We start from the raw sequence: 15,314 nt of genomic DNA, 5'->3' as shown, positions 1-15,314 counted from the left end.
TTTGAGATGAGAGATTTATATAAAAATGCCCACTTTTCGGATCTAATTTTATGGTTTCCATTCCCACCTATTACCACATGAAAGGATTTCGCTGTTTATAGAGAATTTCCTGAGATTTCAGAAACGTTTTAATGGAGACAGTGAGAGAGAGAGAGAGAGAGAGAGAGAGAGAGAGGTGGGAGAGCTGCTAAATATTTTATGAAGGTGGATGGTTGATCTCAATGTTTAATAAGAGAAGTACGTGACAGTCTTCACCTCAACTAATTTTACAGTCCATCAAACGGTTGCGTCACACGAATAACATATTTGCTTGTTGACCTGTGTAAGTATAAACATGGGCCTTAAATTAAATAAAAAAACTAAAACTAAACTAAAACAGTGTAAAACTGTCTACCTTTCAAAAAAAAGGTCTATTCAAAATATTAATTTGAACAAGCATTTGTAATACAACTAGGCTGATAATAATAATAACAATAATATATACACTTAGAAAAAATGTATATAGAAAAGGTGTAATGTATACATGTGTATGTTCTTACCTTGTGGTCATACATACAGAATAAATCACTGAATTTCACTGAATTTACGGTGCGTTTAAATGATTAAAATATGCCAATACTGACACCCCGTGGGGGACTAGCAAATTGTTATATTTGTTTTAATTGCTCGTTGTTTACGCTCGGACTAGAGAAACCTGTACTAAGAGCGCCATCTAGTGTTTTCCCGTTACTCATATTGCATCATATCCTCAACTAATTATTTTGCCATATTATATCTGCTTATAGAGGATTGTGGACAAAAGCTTAATTGTCATTTATTTAGCAAATTCTTTTATCTATATGACTTGAAGTATGAACAACACTACAGCATAAATGATTCATTTAGTAGGTACAAGTATTTGGAGGAGGTGATTTATATCATCATAACAGAGCAATTATTTTATCTAATTATGCTCTAATGGATCCTTTCAGTGTTTAATGTGTGAAAGAATGATCACTGCAACAACATTTGCAAAATCCAACTAAATTACTCTTATTACTAAACAGTTGTCACAAATTATCAAAACGTGTTATCAATCATTTTATTCTGGAATTAATATTGTGACACTTTATTATGAACTGGAGCCTTACGAGATAAGGGAGCAGACATGCTTGAATGTATATGCCGTTTTAAAACTAAGTTTGGGAAATTACACTTTACATTGAAAAAGGATAACAGGAAGTGATTAAAGCAAAAATGTGCATTTACAATCTAAATCTAACTTGTTTCCGTATAAGAGATAAGAATGATTGGAAAAGTTCATTATGAACAATATTTTATGTCTCTCATTATTGGATTTTGCTTGGAAGCTTTTTAGTCTCAATTAATGTCTTGACACTAACCTTTCAATGATTAATAACTTCATATATCATATAACTCATAACACTGTTAATACTAATATGCTGATTTACTCAGATCTTGATGGTTACATAATTCATCATTTGGTGTATTAGCTGTACTTTGTCACAGGGAAATGTTTATATTCAAGTACTGCACCTTGTGACATTTTTATATTCCAGTACAGCACCGAAGTAAAATGTTATATTAATTCTATCTAATGTATATTTCTGATATTATTGCAATATATATTTATTAGATAATATAAACTGTGCATACATCATCATGTTTTTACAGAACTAAACAAGTGTCCAAAATTGCAACTTTTTTTCGAAATTACTTATATTTATATAATATTGGACCTTCGTTAAGTGTAATAAAATGAAACAATGTTAGTTACAGGACAATAACTTAGTGAAAAAAATCAAGTAAAAAATGTAAAAACAAGAGTTGCGAATCTGCCATTACTAATAAACACCACTCACTGTAAAAATGACGAAAGTGTTGGCCTGAAACCGTGGGCTCACTTACTCTTTTCTGAGGATTTCATCATTCTGTTCCGCGATTCGGTGCTCCTCCTTTCGGTCCATGCTGTCTCTGCGGAGCCTAACATCAGCACTTCTCTTCAGGACCGGAACACAGACCCTCACCGTCCGCTTGGTTCCGAAGACTAGATTCAGTCCGATACGTCTGTGGGTTTCTCCTCCGGTCAGACCGATCTCTCTGTCGACCTGCTTGTGTAAGAAGAAAAAGACACGCTTGTGGCAGGAAATATCTGACGGGCAGAATATGGATGGCAATATTGAAGAGATTTTGGCTCCTTTGAGGCTGGCAGTGAAGGAGCAGGTAATACTTCTATGCAAAGTACTATTATGTTGTTTCATTAAACGCACATTCGCCATTTAAACATGATGATGGCCTTGATTCATTATTCCGATGCGTCCCAAATTATGAAAAATATCAAAAAAATATTTTCTTCTTATTGTGTATCGTCGCAAAGGTGATATTTCAGGAAGAGCAGAATCGTTTTATTTAGTGTTTATACTGTTGCATGATTCGGCTAGTCTTGTCAGTGCCACGTTCAATATGAGCCTGTCTGACATAGACTGACTGAGGGTGGAGTGAAACACAACCATGCACACACACACACACACACACACACACACACACACACACACACGCACTGTGTTTGAGCCAAAATAAAGGAAACCTCTGAGATTCATTCGTTGCACTTCAGCCCTGATTCTAGTTTCTGAACTAAAGAATCGCGATGTCACAACACACAGCAAACTGTCTAGACAGCATCATTGTGAATGTGTCTATGATGGCCAAAAATGCTGTCTTGCATAACACTTACAGAATGTTGCCTATTGATCTTTAAAGCGACTTAAATTGCTTTTGATGTGGAAAATGTTGATCTTGCAGTTAAAAAAATTGCTCAAACAAAGAAGGTCCAGGTGTCAAAGAGTTAACTTTATTTGTTCATGTCAAACAAAGTGAGATGTCCCAAGTCATTCTGAAAACATCTGGGTGTTTTCCAGCCTATAGTTATAGTGAAACTTCTCAGAGGTCTTTCCTTTCGTAACCAATCAGGTATATTCCCGCTATCTCTTATTTTTATTATCCAATTGTTCTTTTCTGCCACCATTATTTCTAGGCAACAAGGTTTGTATCTAATGGTGGAATTTTAACCTTTACTCAGTTTTTAAAAATAACTTGCTCTATAAAGTATCATAAGTTTGACATATGACATCATCAAATTTGGTTTATCTGGGTCAGGCCTTTAAAACATCACTGGATTTTGTATTGCTGAGATCTGAAATTTGTGCTATGCTTGATGAAAATGATTATAATATTTTCATGAAAACAATCATTCCATAAGTATGTTGATTCTATCATTATTTGTATAACTCCTCTAACACAACTATGTTACAAACTAACACAACTATGTTACAAACATTCCTATGAATACTTCTTCATAACCAGGGTCAATTACAGCCCCATAGTATACGTAATATGATCAAAATTATACACAATACTTTCAAGATGTATTTATTAAAATTTGTTTATAGCAATGCATGTCCAATGGGATGCTCTACCAATTGTACTAAATGAGTTTATTGATGGTTGTTTATTTCATTTCATAGGGTGAACTTGTGCGTCAGTTGAAGACAGAAAATGCTCCTGATGTTGACATCGCCAAGGCTGTAGCAGAACTCAAAGCTCGCAAGAGAATCCTTGAGGCCAAGGTGAGCACAGTTGTTATGCAGTTGAAAGATTTTCTAGTATTCAATGAAATCCCATATTTTTAGCTTGAAGAAATATCTGTCGTCACACACCACGCTTTTCTCTGTTTTGCAGGAGCTTTCCTTACAGCCCAAAGATGACATTGTGGACAGAACAAAGATGGAAGATACTCTGAAAAGGCGGTTCTTTTATGATCAAGCATTTGCCATTTATGGAGGTTTGTTTCTTGTGTTGACAATAATTCACACACATTGATTTTATTTAGAAACAGTTTATCTTAAAGCTTCGGCTGAGTTGTAAATATGATTGCTTTACTATTGTAAATAAAACATTTATTTGTCTCTGTTAAAGGCGTGAGTGGTCTGTATGATTTCGGCCCTGTGGGTTGCGCTCTGAAGAACAACATTCTGCAGGTCTGGAGGCAACACTTCATCCAGGAGGAGCAGATTTTAGAGATCGACTGCACCATGCTCACACCAGAACCTGTTCTGAAGTGAGTGTTTTTCTTTCCGCTCGACCTTTAAAAACTGCATAAGTTCATCAGACGGTCCCTGTCTCTTGAGAAGCTTTCATTTATTATTTTTGTGTGTTCCATTGAAGGACATCAGGGCATGTGGACAAATTTGCAGACTACATGGTTAAGGATGTGAAAAATGGAGAGTGTTTCCGAGCTGACCATCTCCTTAAAGGTACATCCTTTACCTGCTGTCCAGGTTTATTTGACAGGTTTAGTCACACTTTGATCTACTGACAGACGACATTATAAATGGAAAGTTGGCTAAACGGTAATGTTTGTATATTTTTGGTTTAAATGTCTGTCTTCATTTGCTATATATTCAGGTGAATCCCTGTTTAAAAGTGAAAACGTTGTTTATGATGTTTGTTTTGTTGTCTTAGCTCATCTACAGAAATTAATGAGTGACAAGAAATGTTCAGCAGAAAAGAAAAGTGAGATGGACAGTGTTATAACTCAGGTACATCATACATCTTAGAGATATTTCTCATTATAGAAAGCAATGTTAAACATATACTGTAGGAATATAGGTGTATTGCTCATTCTTTTGTGTTGTTTCTCTATCAGATGGATAACTACACTCAGCAGGAGTTGGCAGATTTGTTTGTGCAATACAACGTCAAGTCTCCCATTACAGGAAATGATCTATCGCCTCCCATCTCATTCAACCTTATGTTCCAAACATCCATCGGGCCCAGCGGTAACATGACAGGGTACGTTTTGATGCCACCTATCTGGTTTTGGTCATCAATGTTGTAAAATACCTGAGGATGTATGATACCCTAGAGTTGATTTGGTTTGTATTGTGTGTCTAGATATCTAAGGCCAGAAACTGCTCAGGGAATCTTCCTCAACTTCAAACGTCTCTTAGAATTCAATCAGGGGAAGCTGCCATTTGCTGCAGCCCAGATCGGAAACTCCTTCCGAAACGAAATCTCTCCTCGCTCTGGTTTAATTCGTGTCAGGTGTGATTATAAACAACCCCTTTTTAGAAATTTGAGTGTTTTTATCGGATATAATAATGTAGTAATGTAACGTTTTTCTTGTTTAGAGAGTTTACAATGGCGGAGATTGAGCACTTTGTAGACCCGAATGAAAAGGTTCATTCCAAGTTCTCCAACGTTGCCGATTTGGATATCATACTTTACTCTTCCAAAGCACAAACCAGTGGGCAGTCCGCCCAAATAATGAGACTGGGAGACGCAGTGGAGCAGGTCAGGAATGACCTTCTGTTAATTCTGTTCATTGTCTGAACATGAATCGCAGTTGTACTAAAAATTCTTTGTATTTTATAGGGAATTATCAACAACTCCGTCTTGGGCTACTTTATTGGAAGGATCTACCTTTATCTGGTCAAAGTGGGCGTGGCGAAGGACAAGCTTCGTTTCCGTCAGCATATGGATAATGAGATGGCCCACTACGCCTGCGACTGCTGGGATGCTGAGACCAAAACCTCTTATGTAAGTTTAGCTTTGTTTGTTGATCTTCCCCAGCGTTCTGACTTGACCAGGTTTTCATTTGTGTTTCGTTTGTGCAATTCTGTGTTTTAGGGATGGATTGAGATCGTAGGCTGTGCTGATCGCTCATGTTATGATCTTTTGTGCCATGCAAGGGCCACCAAAGTCCCTCTGGTTGCTGAGAAACCCTTAAAGGAACCCATATCCTTCCATTTCTTCACCACTTTATACACAAATGTTGCTTATAGTTCTTGCGTTTAGAGATTACATTGTTCAACCTTCCTTAACTGTTTCACACAAAGTCGTAAATGTTGTTCAGTTCGAGCCAAACAAAGGAGCCATTGGCAAAGCGTATAAGAAGGATGCCAAGATTGCAATGGAGTACCTTGCCATCTGTGATGAATGCTTTATCACCGAGCAGGAGAAACTTCTCAATGAGAATGGGTAAATGTCAACTTTAACATATACATACACCTGCAAATTGCTGTTTGCAATCCATTCCTGTAAGTACTAGCAGATTGTACATGAAGATCAATTGTATCATCAAAAAATGAACACGTATTCTTTCCATTTACTGGTTTCTTTGATATCGCCTCAGTGAGTTCACCATTGAGACTGAGGGCAAGACTTTCAAACTCACCAAGGACATGGTGATCGTGAAGAGGTTCCAGAAGACCCTGCACGGTGAGACGCTGAATACTGTCTTCTTGTCAGCATAAAAATAAAATGACATGTTTGAACTTCAAGTGATAGTACGTCCAAAAATTTGAATTCTGTCATCATTTTCAAACCTGTATGACTTAAAAGAAGATATTTTCAAGGATGTTGGTAACCGAACAACGGTGGTACCCATTCTCTTCTATTGTATGGACACAAAACCAATGCAAGTCATTGTGTACCGATGTTGTTTTGTTACCAACATTCTTCCAAATATCTTCTTTTGTGTACTTCAGAAGAAAGAAAGTCACACAGGTTTGACAAGACAAGAGGGTGAGTAAATGATGAAATTCATTTTTGGGCAAACTATCACTTTAATTCACTTAAGAATTCATTATTTACAAAGTTTTATGCTCCCGCAGTTGAAGAGGTTGTTCCTAATGTGATCGAACCCTCATTCGGCATCGGGAGAATCATGTACTCCATCTTCGAGCACACATTCCGCATCAGAGAGGGTGACGAACAAAGAACGGTAAAAACAATGTATTCTAATATTATAATCATTACATATTTTACATCAATTTTATGTTTGTGTTTTTATTTGTACTTATCCTAGCTACTTTCGGTGTTTCTCAGTTTTTCAGCTTCCCTGCCACTGTCGCACCCTACAAATGCTCCGTCCTTCCACTAAGCCAAAATCAGGAATTCATGCCGTTCGTTCGAGAATTATGTGAGTAACGTGATTTATTAACAGTGTTCGAACAATTTGTATCAACATTATGCAAAACATTAACGCGTTGTTTTGCTCTACAGCCGAAGCTCTGACCAGGAATAGCGTCTCTCACAAGGTGGACGATTCTTCAGGATCTATCGGAAGGCGCTATGCCAGAACAGATGAGATCGGTGTGGCATTCGGAATCACCATCGATTTTGACACGGTCAACAAGACACCCCACACAGCCACCCTGAGAGACCGTGATTCCATGAGACAGATCAGGGCTGAGGTAATTCTCATATGCATAAATCTTTATTGTTAAAGAGGCTTCATTTAATTTACGCAAACAAGCATGCTGAGCCTTTTGCTGATGTGTACGCTTTTAAATCCAGGTCCGCGAGTTGCCAGAAATCATTCGTGATCTGGCCAACGGTACAATCACGTGGATGGAGGTGGAAGGCAAGTACCCTGTCTTTGAGGGTCAGGAAACAAGCAAGAAGGAGACCGCAGAGGAGTAGATTGTCTGTGCCTCCGACACGTATGCCTCTTTCAGACATGGACATTTTTGCATTTCATTCATAGGATCTGTGCACATGTTTTGTTCCATGCAACTGGAAAAACTGCAATGAAGTTCACCCTTAAAACTCAAGGAATCTATATATAAGGACCTAAAGCGAGGACTTTGATGTACTAGTAAAAGGATTTTATCATTCCTGTATGTGGGCTGATACATGTAAGACATGAATAACAAATATGGTTAAATAAATCAAGCCAGCACTTTCTGGACCCTTAAGTGTGTGTTCAGTGTTTATATTTTTCCCAAGCAAGTACACTGCACTAGTAATGCTACAAACTTTTTAAAATGTATTGAATATTGACCACATGGTGGCGTAGAACTTGCAAAAAATAGATTTTCCGAACCTGTTTTATGCCCCTGTTTTGTGTAATTATTTAAAAGCAGAGATCATTTGTAATGCCAGGTAAGAATTCAAGTTCTTTTACATTTATAAAGGATAGGTGTATATTTAAATGTTTTTCAACTACAGGCTTATATCTTCCAAAAGCAGTACTGACCCTGACAGAAACAGCTGTGGAGCTACGTGTACGTATGCTTGAGGTCTGGACTTTTATTAATGGTTGATAGACATCTTGCTGCTTAAAATAAATAAAGTTGTATTATGGCACCTATAAAAGTGATCTCCGTTATGAGCAAAGAGTGCCGTTTTATACATTTGGGCAATTTTGTGCAAATATCTGCAGCCTTAGTAGTCTAGTTTTTACCAAAGGGTTTCGCCATACTGATCAGATGTCAATATTCTGTGGTTTAAATACACACCCAGAAGTCTTTTAAAGTTTTTAAAGCATTTTCTTAAAGCATAGTTTTCCATAGTCAGATAAGAGAAGTGACACATCCATAACAATCCATACTCTTCATAAATGGGCACAAAAAGATTTAAGCATTGGGACTATGGTCAATTTGTTGAATATGATTGCTTCTGGTTAACACATTTACAAAAATCCTACAAAGTAAATTGTCACTAAGACATTTTCATCCTTTTTTCTCCATCCCATAATATGTCTTTTAAAATGGAAAACTTATGCAAAGACTTGCATTTTTCTAATGTCTGAACTCTATCACCAAGGGTTCAGTAAAATATAAACAGATGGTTCAATATATTGGTAATAAATACATCCTCTCAGAATTTATATTTCAAATTTGACTGAAAATGTCACATCCATACCGCTGAAATTGCCCATTTGGGAATCAAACTCATGACCTTTGGGTTGCTAGAACAATGCTGTAGCGACTGAGGTAAACAATTACATTTATATTAGCTATGCTTTGTGAATGTAAATATGTTAATGTTTAAATTGCTTTATGATTTACTGAGGCTTATATTCCTGAGCAAATGAAAAAGTAACAGCTTGTTCTTGTTTGTGGTAACATGTCTTCTCTATATGACCTTCGTTTATTTGTATCTTACAAATTGGTCTCATCTTATTGTTCTGTCATATATTTTAAAAACAGGTTGGTTATAGGTAACAAAAACCAATACCATTATACCCGACAGAGTTAATACCCCACATCGGTTAAGCTTGAATTGTAACATACTTTAAATTTATTGTGGCATAAAATAATTATAAATTATATGACTTCTATTTAAAAGTACGTTTTATTATTTAATATAAATAAAAGAATAACATTTGCATTAATATCGTAAGTTACAGTGTTGTGTTTCTATTGATGCATCTAAACACAATGGGTCCGCCCCCTATGCTACAAATGAATATAAATACATTTGTCATTCACCTTTAACTGTCTGCAACTGCCCCACGGTCAGTTTGACGCCCCCCTGCCTTACAAAGACAGATGCATTAGTTCTGCTTTGTCTAATCTTTTTACATTATTGTGCTTATTTTAAGTTAAAGGGGATTTTTCACTGATTCAAAGGGCCTTTTGGGTAACAGTGACATTGCTGCACTCAAGGTTAGTACAACAGGTGTTTCTAAGAGTTCTAATGCAGCTACGTGTACCGCATGACCCACTAACATGCAACCAATTCAAATATCAGATATAGACTTGATCTTACAGCATGACTCTTTGATATTTTACCTTGTGTGGCTCTGTAGGTCCCAATATTCAAAACTATTATACAATTCCATAATAATAACCATGAAGACAAATCAGGCCAGATTGAAGATTACGTCATTTCTTTAAACTACCTCTCAAGGTAGAGAAGCAGATTAAATAATCATCAGGTCTTGACAAAGATGAAAGATTTAGCTGAAATGTAAACGTGACCAGAGTGTGATGCTTCAGTCGATACAATGAGTGGAAGAAAAAATAGCCCAGTTAAAAATAGGAGCATAGTGAAGATGTTTCCTGCGCACAGAATTCAAATCAGTGGAAAACTCTAAAGAGATCCAACTGGTTTGAGTGTTGAGTAAGTCATTAAAATATCTACAATGATGATTCTTTCATGCATTTGGAAATATTGTCTAAAACAGTTTACTTTCCATTTTCCCCCCATAGATTTCTAATTACTATAGTTTCAAATATGTGGACATCAATAATGTGTTTGTATTTGGGCAAAATGAAGCTCTGAGAAAAACTGCAGCATCATTTATTTGCACCTGCCATTTTTATATGTTGTCTCTAAAGCAATGACATTTAATATTTATAATGTGTCCAAATACTTCTTGGGCCACTGTACACCCTTAGCATAACTGATTCACTTTATATTTTAAGTGTTTTTCCCCCAAAACTTCTTTATTTAGGTTGTGCTGTGCACCATGGGAATCAAAGCAGCTCTTCCCAGGTATGAGCTCTACGTTTACAATGTAGTGCTGTGTTTGGCAATGCTCTGGACTACCAGATGGATATTTGATGTGTCCAGCTGTAAGTATATATAAACTACTAAGGTCAATGTGTCATTGTGTAGTCCTCTACTGTACATTTCCCATACATTTTCAGAGGAACGTCCGTCTAAAACACGTTTTAAGCCATTGTGAACGATGGATATATTCCTAATGAGGCACATAATTATTACTCCTGTGTACTGTATATGAGGGAAAGATAGCAGCAAGCTGCAGAAAGCTATGCAAAGTACGCATAGGGGGTCATGTTTCAGTATTTATACACCAAAGAATGAGAGACCAAATGACCAGAGAGCGAGAGAGGTTTTATTGTGGTTCGCTGTGTTTATTACTGTACACCCGAAAAAAACACACAACAAAAATGGCCAAATACATACTGAATACATTAAAGGGATCGTTCATCCAAAAAATTTTCCTTCTAAATGACATCCTCTGAAATAAAGTAAGATTCATTTTGATACCTGTTGACTTTAACTGACTTATTATTGAATCATTTTTAATAATAAATTGAGCACTAAATGACTCTACCGCATAACCAGCAAATTCCAACAGAAAAGCCTTCAAGACAACCGTTCAGCCAGGATGGTACTACTTTGGCAGAAAAATGGTGAGATATTTCCAAACCATCATATTGCCAGCCTTTTACTTTTCTGCACTATTCACTATAAGCTTGACTGAATAATGAATTCTGTCCTTCAGGATACGGCTGACATCGAATGGATGATGTGGTTCTCCACGTTCAGAGAGCACATCATCTTTGCTCTCTCAGGTCATGTGCTCTTTGCCAAGATCTGCTCTATGCTGGCTCCTCAGGTTCCTCTCAACTCCACATTATTTCTGTTGTTGTCTGGCTTACCTTTCTGACGTCGCATTTTCTCCCGTCCCATAGTACAAAGCGGTGGTTTACATGGCGTACGGTATGCTGGCCGTTTTCACCAGTATGGGCTGGGCGTACGTCACTCTCATCCTCTCTCACTGTGTGCTGTTGTACAGCATCTCTCTGGTTAAGCTCAGGTGGCTCTGCTTTGCGGCCGGTCTCACAACACTGGCCACCTTTAAAATGGAGCCTTTCATTTCCTGGCAGGTACATCTTTACTTAAAACAACGATTTGCGATATTATATAAAAAAGGATGTCATATATAGAGTTTCGCTCAGACTGTGTCAAACACATACACTCTCAAAAATAAAGGTGCTTAAATTCACAGCGATGCCATCGAAGAACCCTTTTTGACCATTCAGTCAAATAACTTTTTTTGAAACGGAAAGGTTCTTCAGATGTATAAGGTTCTTTCTGAAATCAAAAGGTTCTTCTATGACATCAAAGGACCTTTTGAAGTACCTTTTTTTAAGAGAGTACCTGCATGCAGGACCTTTAGGGTTTGAGGTAAAAACAGAGGTCAATGACATTTTCTATCTTGCAGGCAGGATTTGTTAGCGGCTCTTTCGAGCTTCGTCCTATCTTGTTCTACGGTGGTTGTGGGTTCACCATCATGCGCTGCATGAGCTTCGCTCTTGATAACTGTGAGAGGAAGGATGGAAACTACAGCATCCTGGAGCTGCTCAAGTACAACTTTTACCTTCCCTTTTTTTACTTCGGGCCCATCATGACCTTCGACAAGTTCTACATTCAGGTCTCTAACTACAAGTTGATCTGTGGATTTCTTTATTTTAATTTCCAAATTTTCACTTTTCATGTTTATATTTTAGGAGATTGGATGGGGTTCTCGGTTGCGTTTCATGTATTTGCTTATATTAGGGATTATCTCGGTCTCTGAGGTTGCTACTAACATATTAATCTTAATATAAAAAAAACAGAAACAAATGAGACTGTTAAAATAGACTATGGGCCTTAAAAATAATCAAATAAATCTTTAAAATTATATTGAGATCTTCAATAATATTGACTTTCAGATCTGAGCTCGGTTCTTATAAATGTTGAGATATCCTTTAAAACTCCAATAGAGACAATTGTGAGATCTTTGTGTCTGGAGACATTGGCGACCTCAGCAAGTTTTATTTGTTCGCCCGTTAATCTTATTAATGTCTGAAGATGTTGTAAATGTAAAGAAATCTCCGCTGTGATGCGTTTGCTCTCTGAATCTGATTTATTTCTAGCATAATGTAAAACATTCCTCTTTGACTTCACCAGGTCAATAAACCAAACCTTAGCAGGAAGGAAGGGGAGATGTGGAATATCTCCATCCAAGCCCTGCTGCACCTAGCGGTCATTACTATAGTCGCAATCATCTTTCACTTCATGTACTTTCTGACTATACCCAGTGACATGAAGCTCCTCAAACACATCTCTGACTGGGCACTAAGTAAGTGTGTACGTGTACAGTGTATACAAACACTTATTCCAAAGGAGCTCTTTCTCAATACCTCTGTTTCACTACAGTCGGACTGGCCTACTTCACTCTGGTGTATGACTGGGTGAAAGCAGCTGTGATGTTCGGGGTGATAAACACAGTGTCAAGACTGGATCATCTGGACCCTCCCAGACCGCCAAAATGCATCACTATGCTTTATGTGTTCTCTGAGACGTAAGCATTTTGGGTTTAAAATTGGATTCCCATTAAAAAAACAATTTATTTGTCAAAAATATTTTTCTTTTTTTTTGCATCCAGACACTTTGATCGAGGAATCAACGACTGGCTCTGCAAGTATGATTGATCGTTTCTTAAACGTTTATTGTGAAATTATTTTATCGCTGGAATTGTTCGCTTGATGATGTCATCTCCACAGATATGTCTATAACTATCTTGGAGGGAAACATGATGACCTTTTGGATGAGCTGATCGCATCTCTGTGCACGTTTGGTGTTGCCACCGTCTGGCTTGGCCCGAGCTGGGTAGTCTTCATCTGGGCTTTTCTAAACTGCTTTGGCCTTAATTTAGAATTATGGACCGTCAAGTTCTTCACCATGGAGCCCTTTATTTCTATCGAGGTGATTAAGTTAAAAATACAGTATTTCACTAGAAAATGTATCTTTATGAGTGTTGTAGTATTTTTAATATGCACAGCAATGTGCAATTCATCTTTTTATGTATCTGTTTGTGTGTCCTTCCTGGGTATATGAAACATCAGTGCTCCCTCTAGTGGCTAATGGTGAAATTGTAGGTGAACTCTTCTAGTTCAAAATCTTTTCCGGAACTGTTTTTTCTTACCCACAGATGGCATTATCTGAATCAATGTCCCGCAGAATAAGGGCTGTGCTTAATACCTTTAACTTCTGGACGATTGTTCTCTACAACGTTTTGGCCCTGAGCGGTCTTGATTTTGCAAAGCTTGTGGCTAAGAGATTGTTACTTAAAGGTAATGCATTTTAATTATATAATATTATGCTTATATAATAATGAATAAATCATTAACAAGTCACAAAACATTTGTAATTCGAAATTTTGGTAGACTTTTTTTATTTATATTTTTTAAAATCAAAACACCTTCTTGTTATTGACAGGTTTTCCCTTCACTACCATCACTGTGATGTTTGTTACCTACTGCCTGATTCAGTTGATTAAGGAAATGGAAAGAAGACAGGCTATGATTGATGATCCAGACCCAATCCCCCCACCTGCCCCTGTTCCTCCACCCACAAATGCACCCAGTACCACCACCACAGTTCCCAGTACCACCCAGATAGATGCTGCTGCCGCCCAGCCTGTGGACACAAAGGAGAAAGCAGAGTAGAGATTAGATGAATGTTAATCTTTTCAGTTACTTCATGGCTTACTTGTGGTCCTTTTTTTGAAAAGTTTGAAATTTTACAGGTTTGGTCAACATTCATTGGCTGCTTTTGACAGATGTGTGTTACAGATACATTGTTGTTTTGAGAAAATTAGTGGAAGGATTTTCTTACAAAAAATGTTTTAATGTAGTTTTAGGTGAAATACTTCTGGCAAATATTCAAAGTTTTCTTTAAAGCAGTGTTTGGTGTAACTAGTTACTAAGCAAATAGTTACTGTAATTTAATTTCTTTCCCCTTGAAAAAGTAAAGTAAGGGATTACTTTTATTCTTCTGTAATTTAATTAGAGTTACTTCTGATGTAATTGAACTAAATACTGTTATATATTCAATTCAATTCAAGTAATAATTCTAACTTTAAAATGTATGCTTTAATGTCTCCTCACATTTGTATACTTTGGTCAGTTAATAAGAATAATAAATGTAGTTATTTATTTGAATTAATTAAATAAGCCGTTTCATTTCCATACTTGAATCAATTCTTATCACGCATGATGTAGGATATAGAAAGTAATATATAAAGTTAAATACTTTTTGGAGTAATTTGCACAGTAATCTAATTTCACTAGTCGAATATGTATTAGTAACTAGTAATTCATCACTTATTCAGAGTAACTTACCCAACACTGCTTAAAAGTAAAACATGCATGTGTTCAGACTGCAAATGAAATGATGTGCAAATTTAACTACAAACTTAAGATCACAAAGTTTATGAAATGAATTAGTGATGTACATTAAAGGTAAAAATGAATGAATGTGAATGTCTCCTCATCATTGTGTATCTCTTATTGTTTAGGTCTCTTTTCTCCAAGAAAGTTTCCGTATTTAACACTTTTATGCATGAATTTGTGACAACATGAGTGTGGATTTTTTCTTTTTTCTGTTTATTGCTCTATAGGGAATTTCAAATAGATAAAAAAAGATTATCTATAAGGTCAGTATGCGTTTAATATGCGACAGTTAGCTGTCCACTTTAGTGCCCTTTATGCTTGAAACCACCAATTTGGTTATATTTAACTTTTTGCTAAGACGCGAAATGGTAAAGTTAATAAAAGAGCATCTCATCAGAGCTGATGTAGTCTCCGGCAAGTTCCGCCTTCATGACAGAGATCCTAAATTAAACTTTGACTCCAACAAACGCATAAATCTCTTTGAGAACATTCAAGATCAGTGATGTCATTAGGCCCTTTTCATTCTTTGATACAGTATATATTTGAATTGGC

At 36.7% G+C, this 15,314-nt stretch overlaps 2 protein-coding genes across 2 annotated transcripts; both read left to right on the top strand.

Annotated features, from left to right (window-relative positions):
- The first annotated feature begins 1,919 nt into the window (after window positions 1–1,919).
- Window positions 1,920–7,760, top strand: gars1 (glycyl-tRNA synthetase 1). The gene is made up of 17 exons (XM_056738333.1): window positions 1,920–2,223; window positions 3,525–3,626; window positions 3,739–3,841; window positions 3,976–4,117; window positions 4,225–4,313; window positions 4,522–4,598; window positions 4,706–4,851; window positions 4,954–5,103; window positions 5,190–5,352; window positions 5,434–5,598; window positions 5,689–5,797; window positions 5,895–6,039; window positions 6,194–6,279; window positions 6,675–6,784; window positions 6,889–6,982; window positions 7,066–7,256; window positions 7,360–7,760. Exons 1-17 carry the CDS (start codon window positions 1,966–1,968, stop codon window positions 7,483–7,485), a joined length of 2,256 nt encoding a protein of 751 aa, XP_056594311.1. The 5' UTR covers window positions 1,920–1,965; the 3' UTR covers window positions 7,486–7,760.
- Window positions 7,761–10,261: 2,501 nt separating this feature from the next.
- Window positions 10,262–14,311, top strand: hhatlb (hedgehog acyltransferase like, b). The gene is made up of 11 exons (XM_056737622.1): window positions 10,262–10,287; window positions 10,898–10,952; window positions 11,045–11,158; window positions 11,235–11,429; window positions 11,768–11,977; window positions 12,496–12,667; window positions 12,745–12,889; window positions 12,974–13,009; window positions 13,092–13,293; window positions 13,520–13,661; window positions 13,807–14,311. The coding sequence occupies exons 1-11, from the start codon at window positions 10,262–10,264 to the stop codon at window positions 14,034–14,036; spliced, it is 1,527 nt and encodes a 508-aa protein (XP_056593600.1). The 3' UTR covers window positions 14,037–14,311.
- Window positions 14,312–15,314: the final 1,003 nt, after the last annotated feature.

Source organism: Triplophysa dalaica, chromosome 23, assembly GCF_015846415.1.
Source record: "Triplophysa dalaica isolate WHDGS20190420 chromosome 23, ASM1584641v1, whole genome shotgun sequence".
Lineage (NCBI taxonomy): Eukaryota > Metazoa > Chordata > Actinopteri > Cypriniformes > Nemacheilidae > Triplophysa > Triplophysa dalaica.
Note: the sequence above shows the minus strand (reverse complement) of the source record. Positions and strands in the feature narration are given on the sequence as shown.

Bases quoted from the DNA above. Each gene is read 5' to 3' on its own strand.
- hhatlb (XM_056737622.1), top strand. From the start codon at position 10,262: ATGGGAATCAAAGCAGCTCTTCCCAG. The intron at 10,953-11,044 runs GTGAGATATTTC...TCTGTCCTTCAG, and splicing joins ACTACTTTGGCAGAAAAATG to GATACGGCTGACATCGAATG. The intron at 12,668-12,744 runs GTAAGTGTGTAC...GTTTCACTACAG, and splicing joins CATCTCTGACTGGGCACTAA to TCGGACTGGCCTACTTCACT.
- gars1 (XM_056738333.1), top strand. From the start codon at position 1,966: ATGCTGTCTCTGCGGAGCCTAACATCAGCACTTCTCTTCAGGACCGGA. The intron at 2,224-3,524 runs GTAATACTTCTA...TTCATTTCATAG, and splicing joins GGCTGGCAGTGAAGGAGCAG to GGTGAACTTGTGCGTCAGTT. The intron at 6,983-7,065 runs GTGAGTAACGTG...TTTGCTCTACAG, and splicing joins GCCGTTCGTTCGAGAATTAT to CCGAAGCTCTGACCAGGAAT.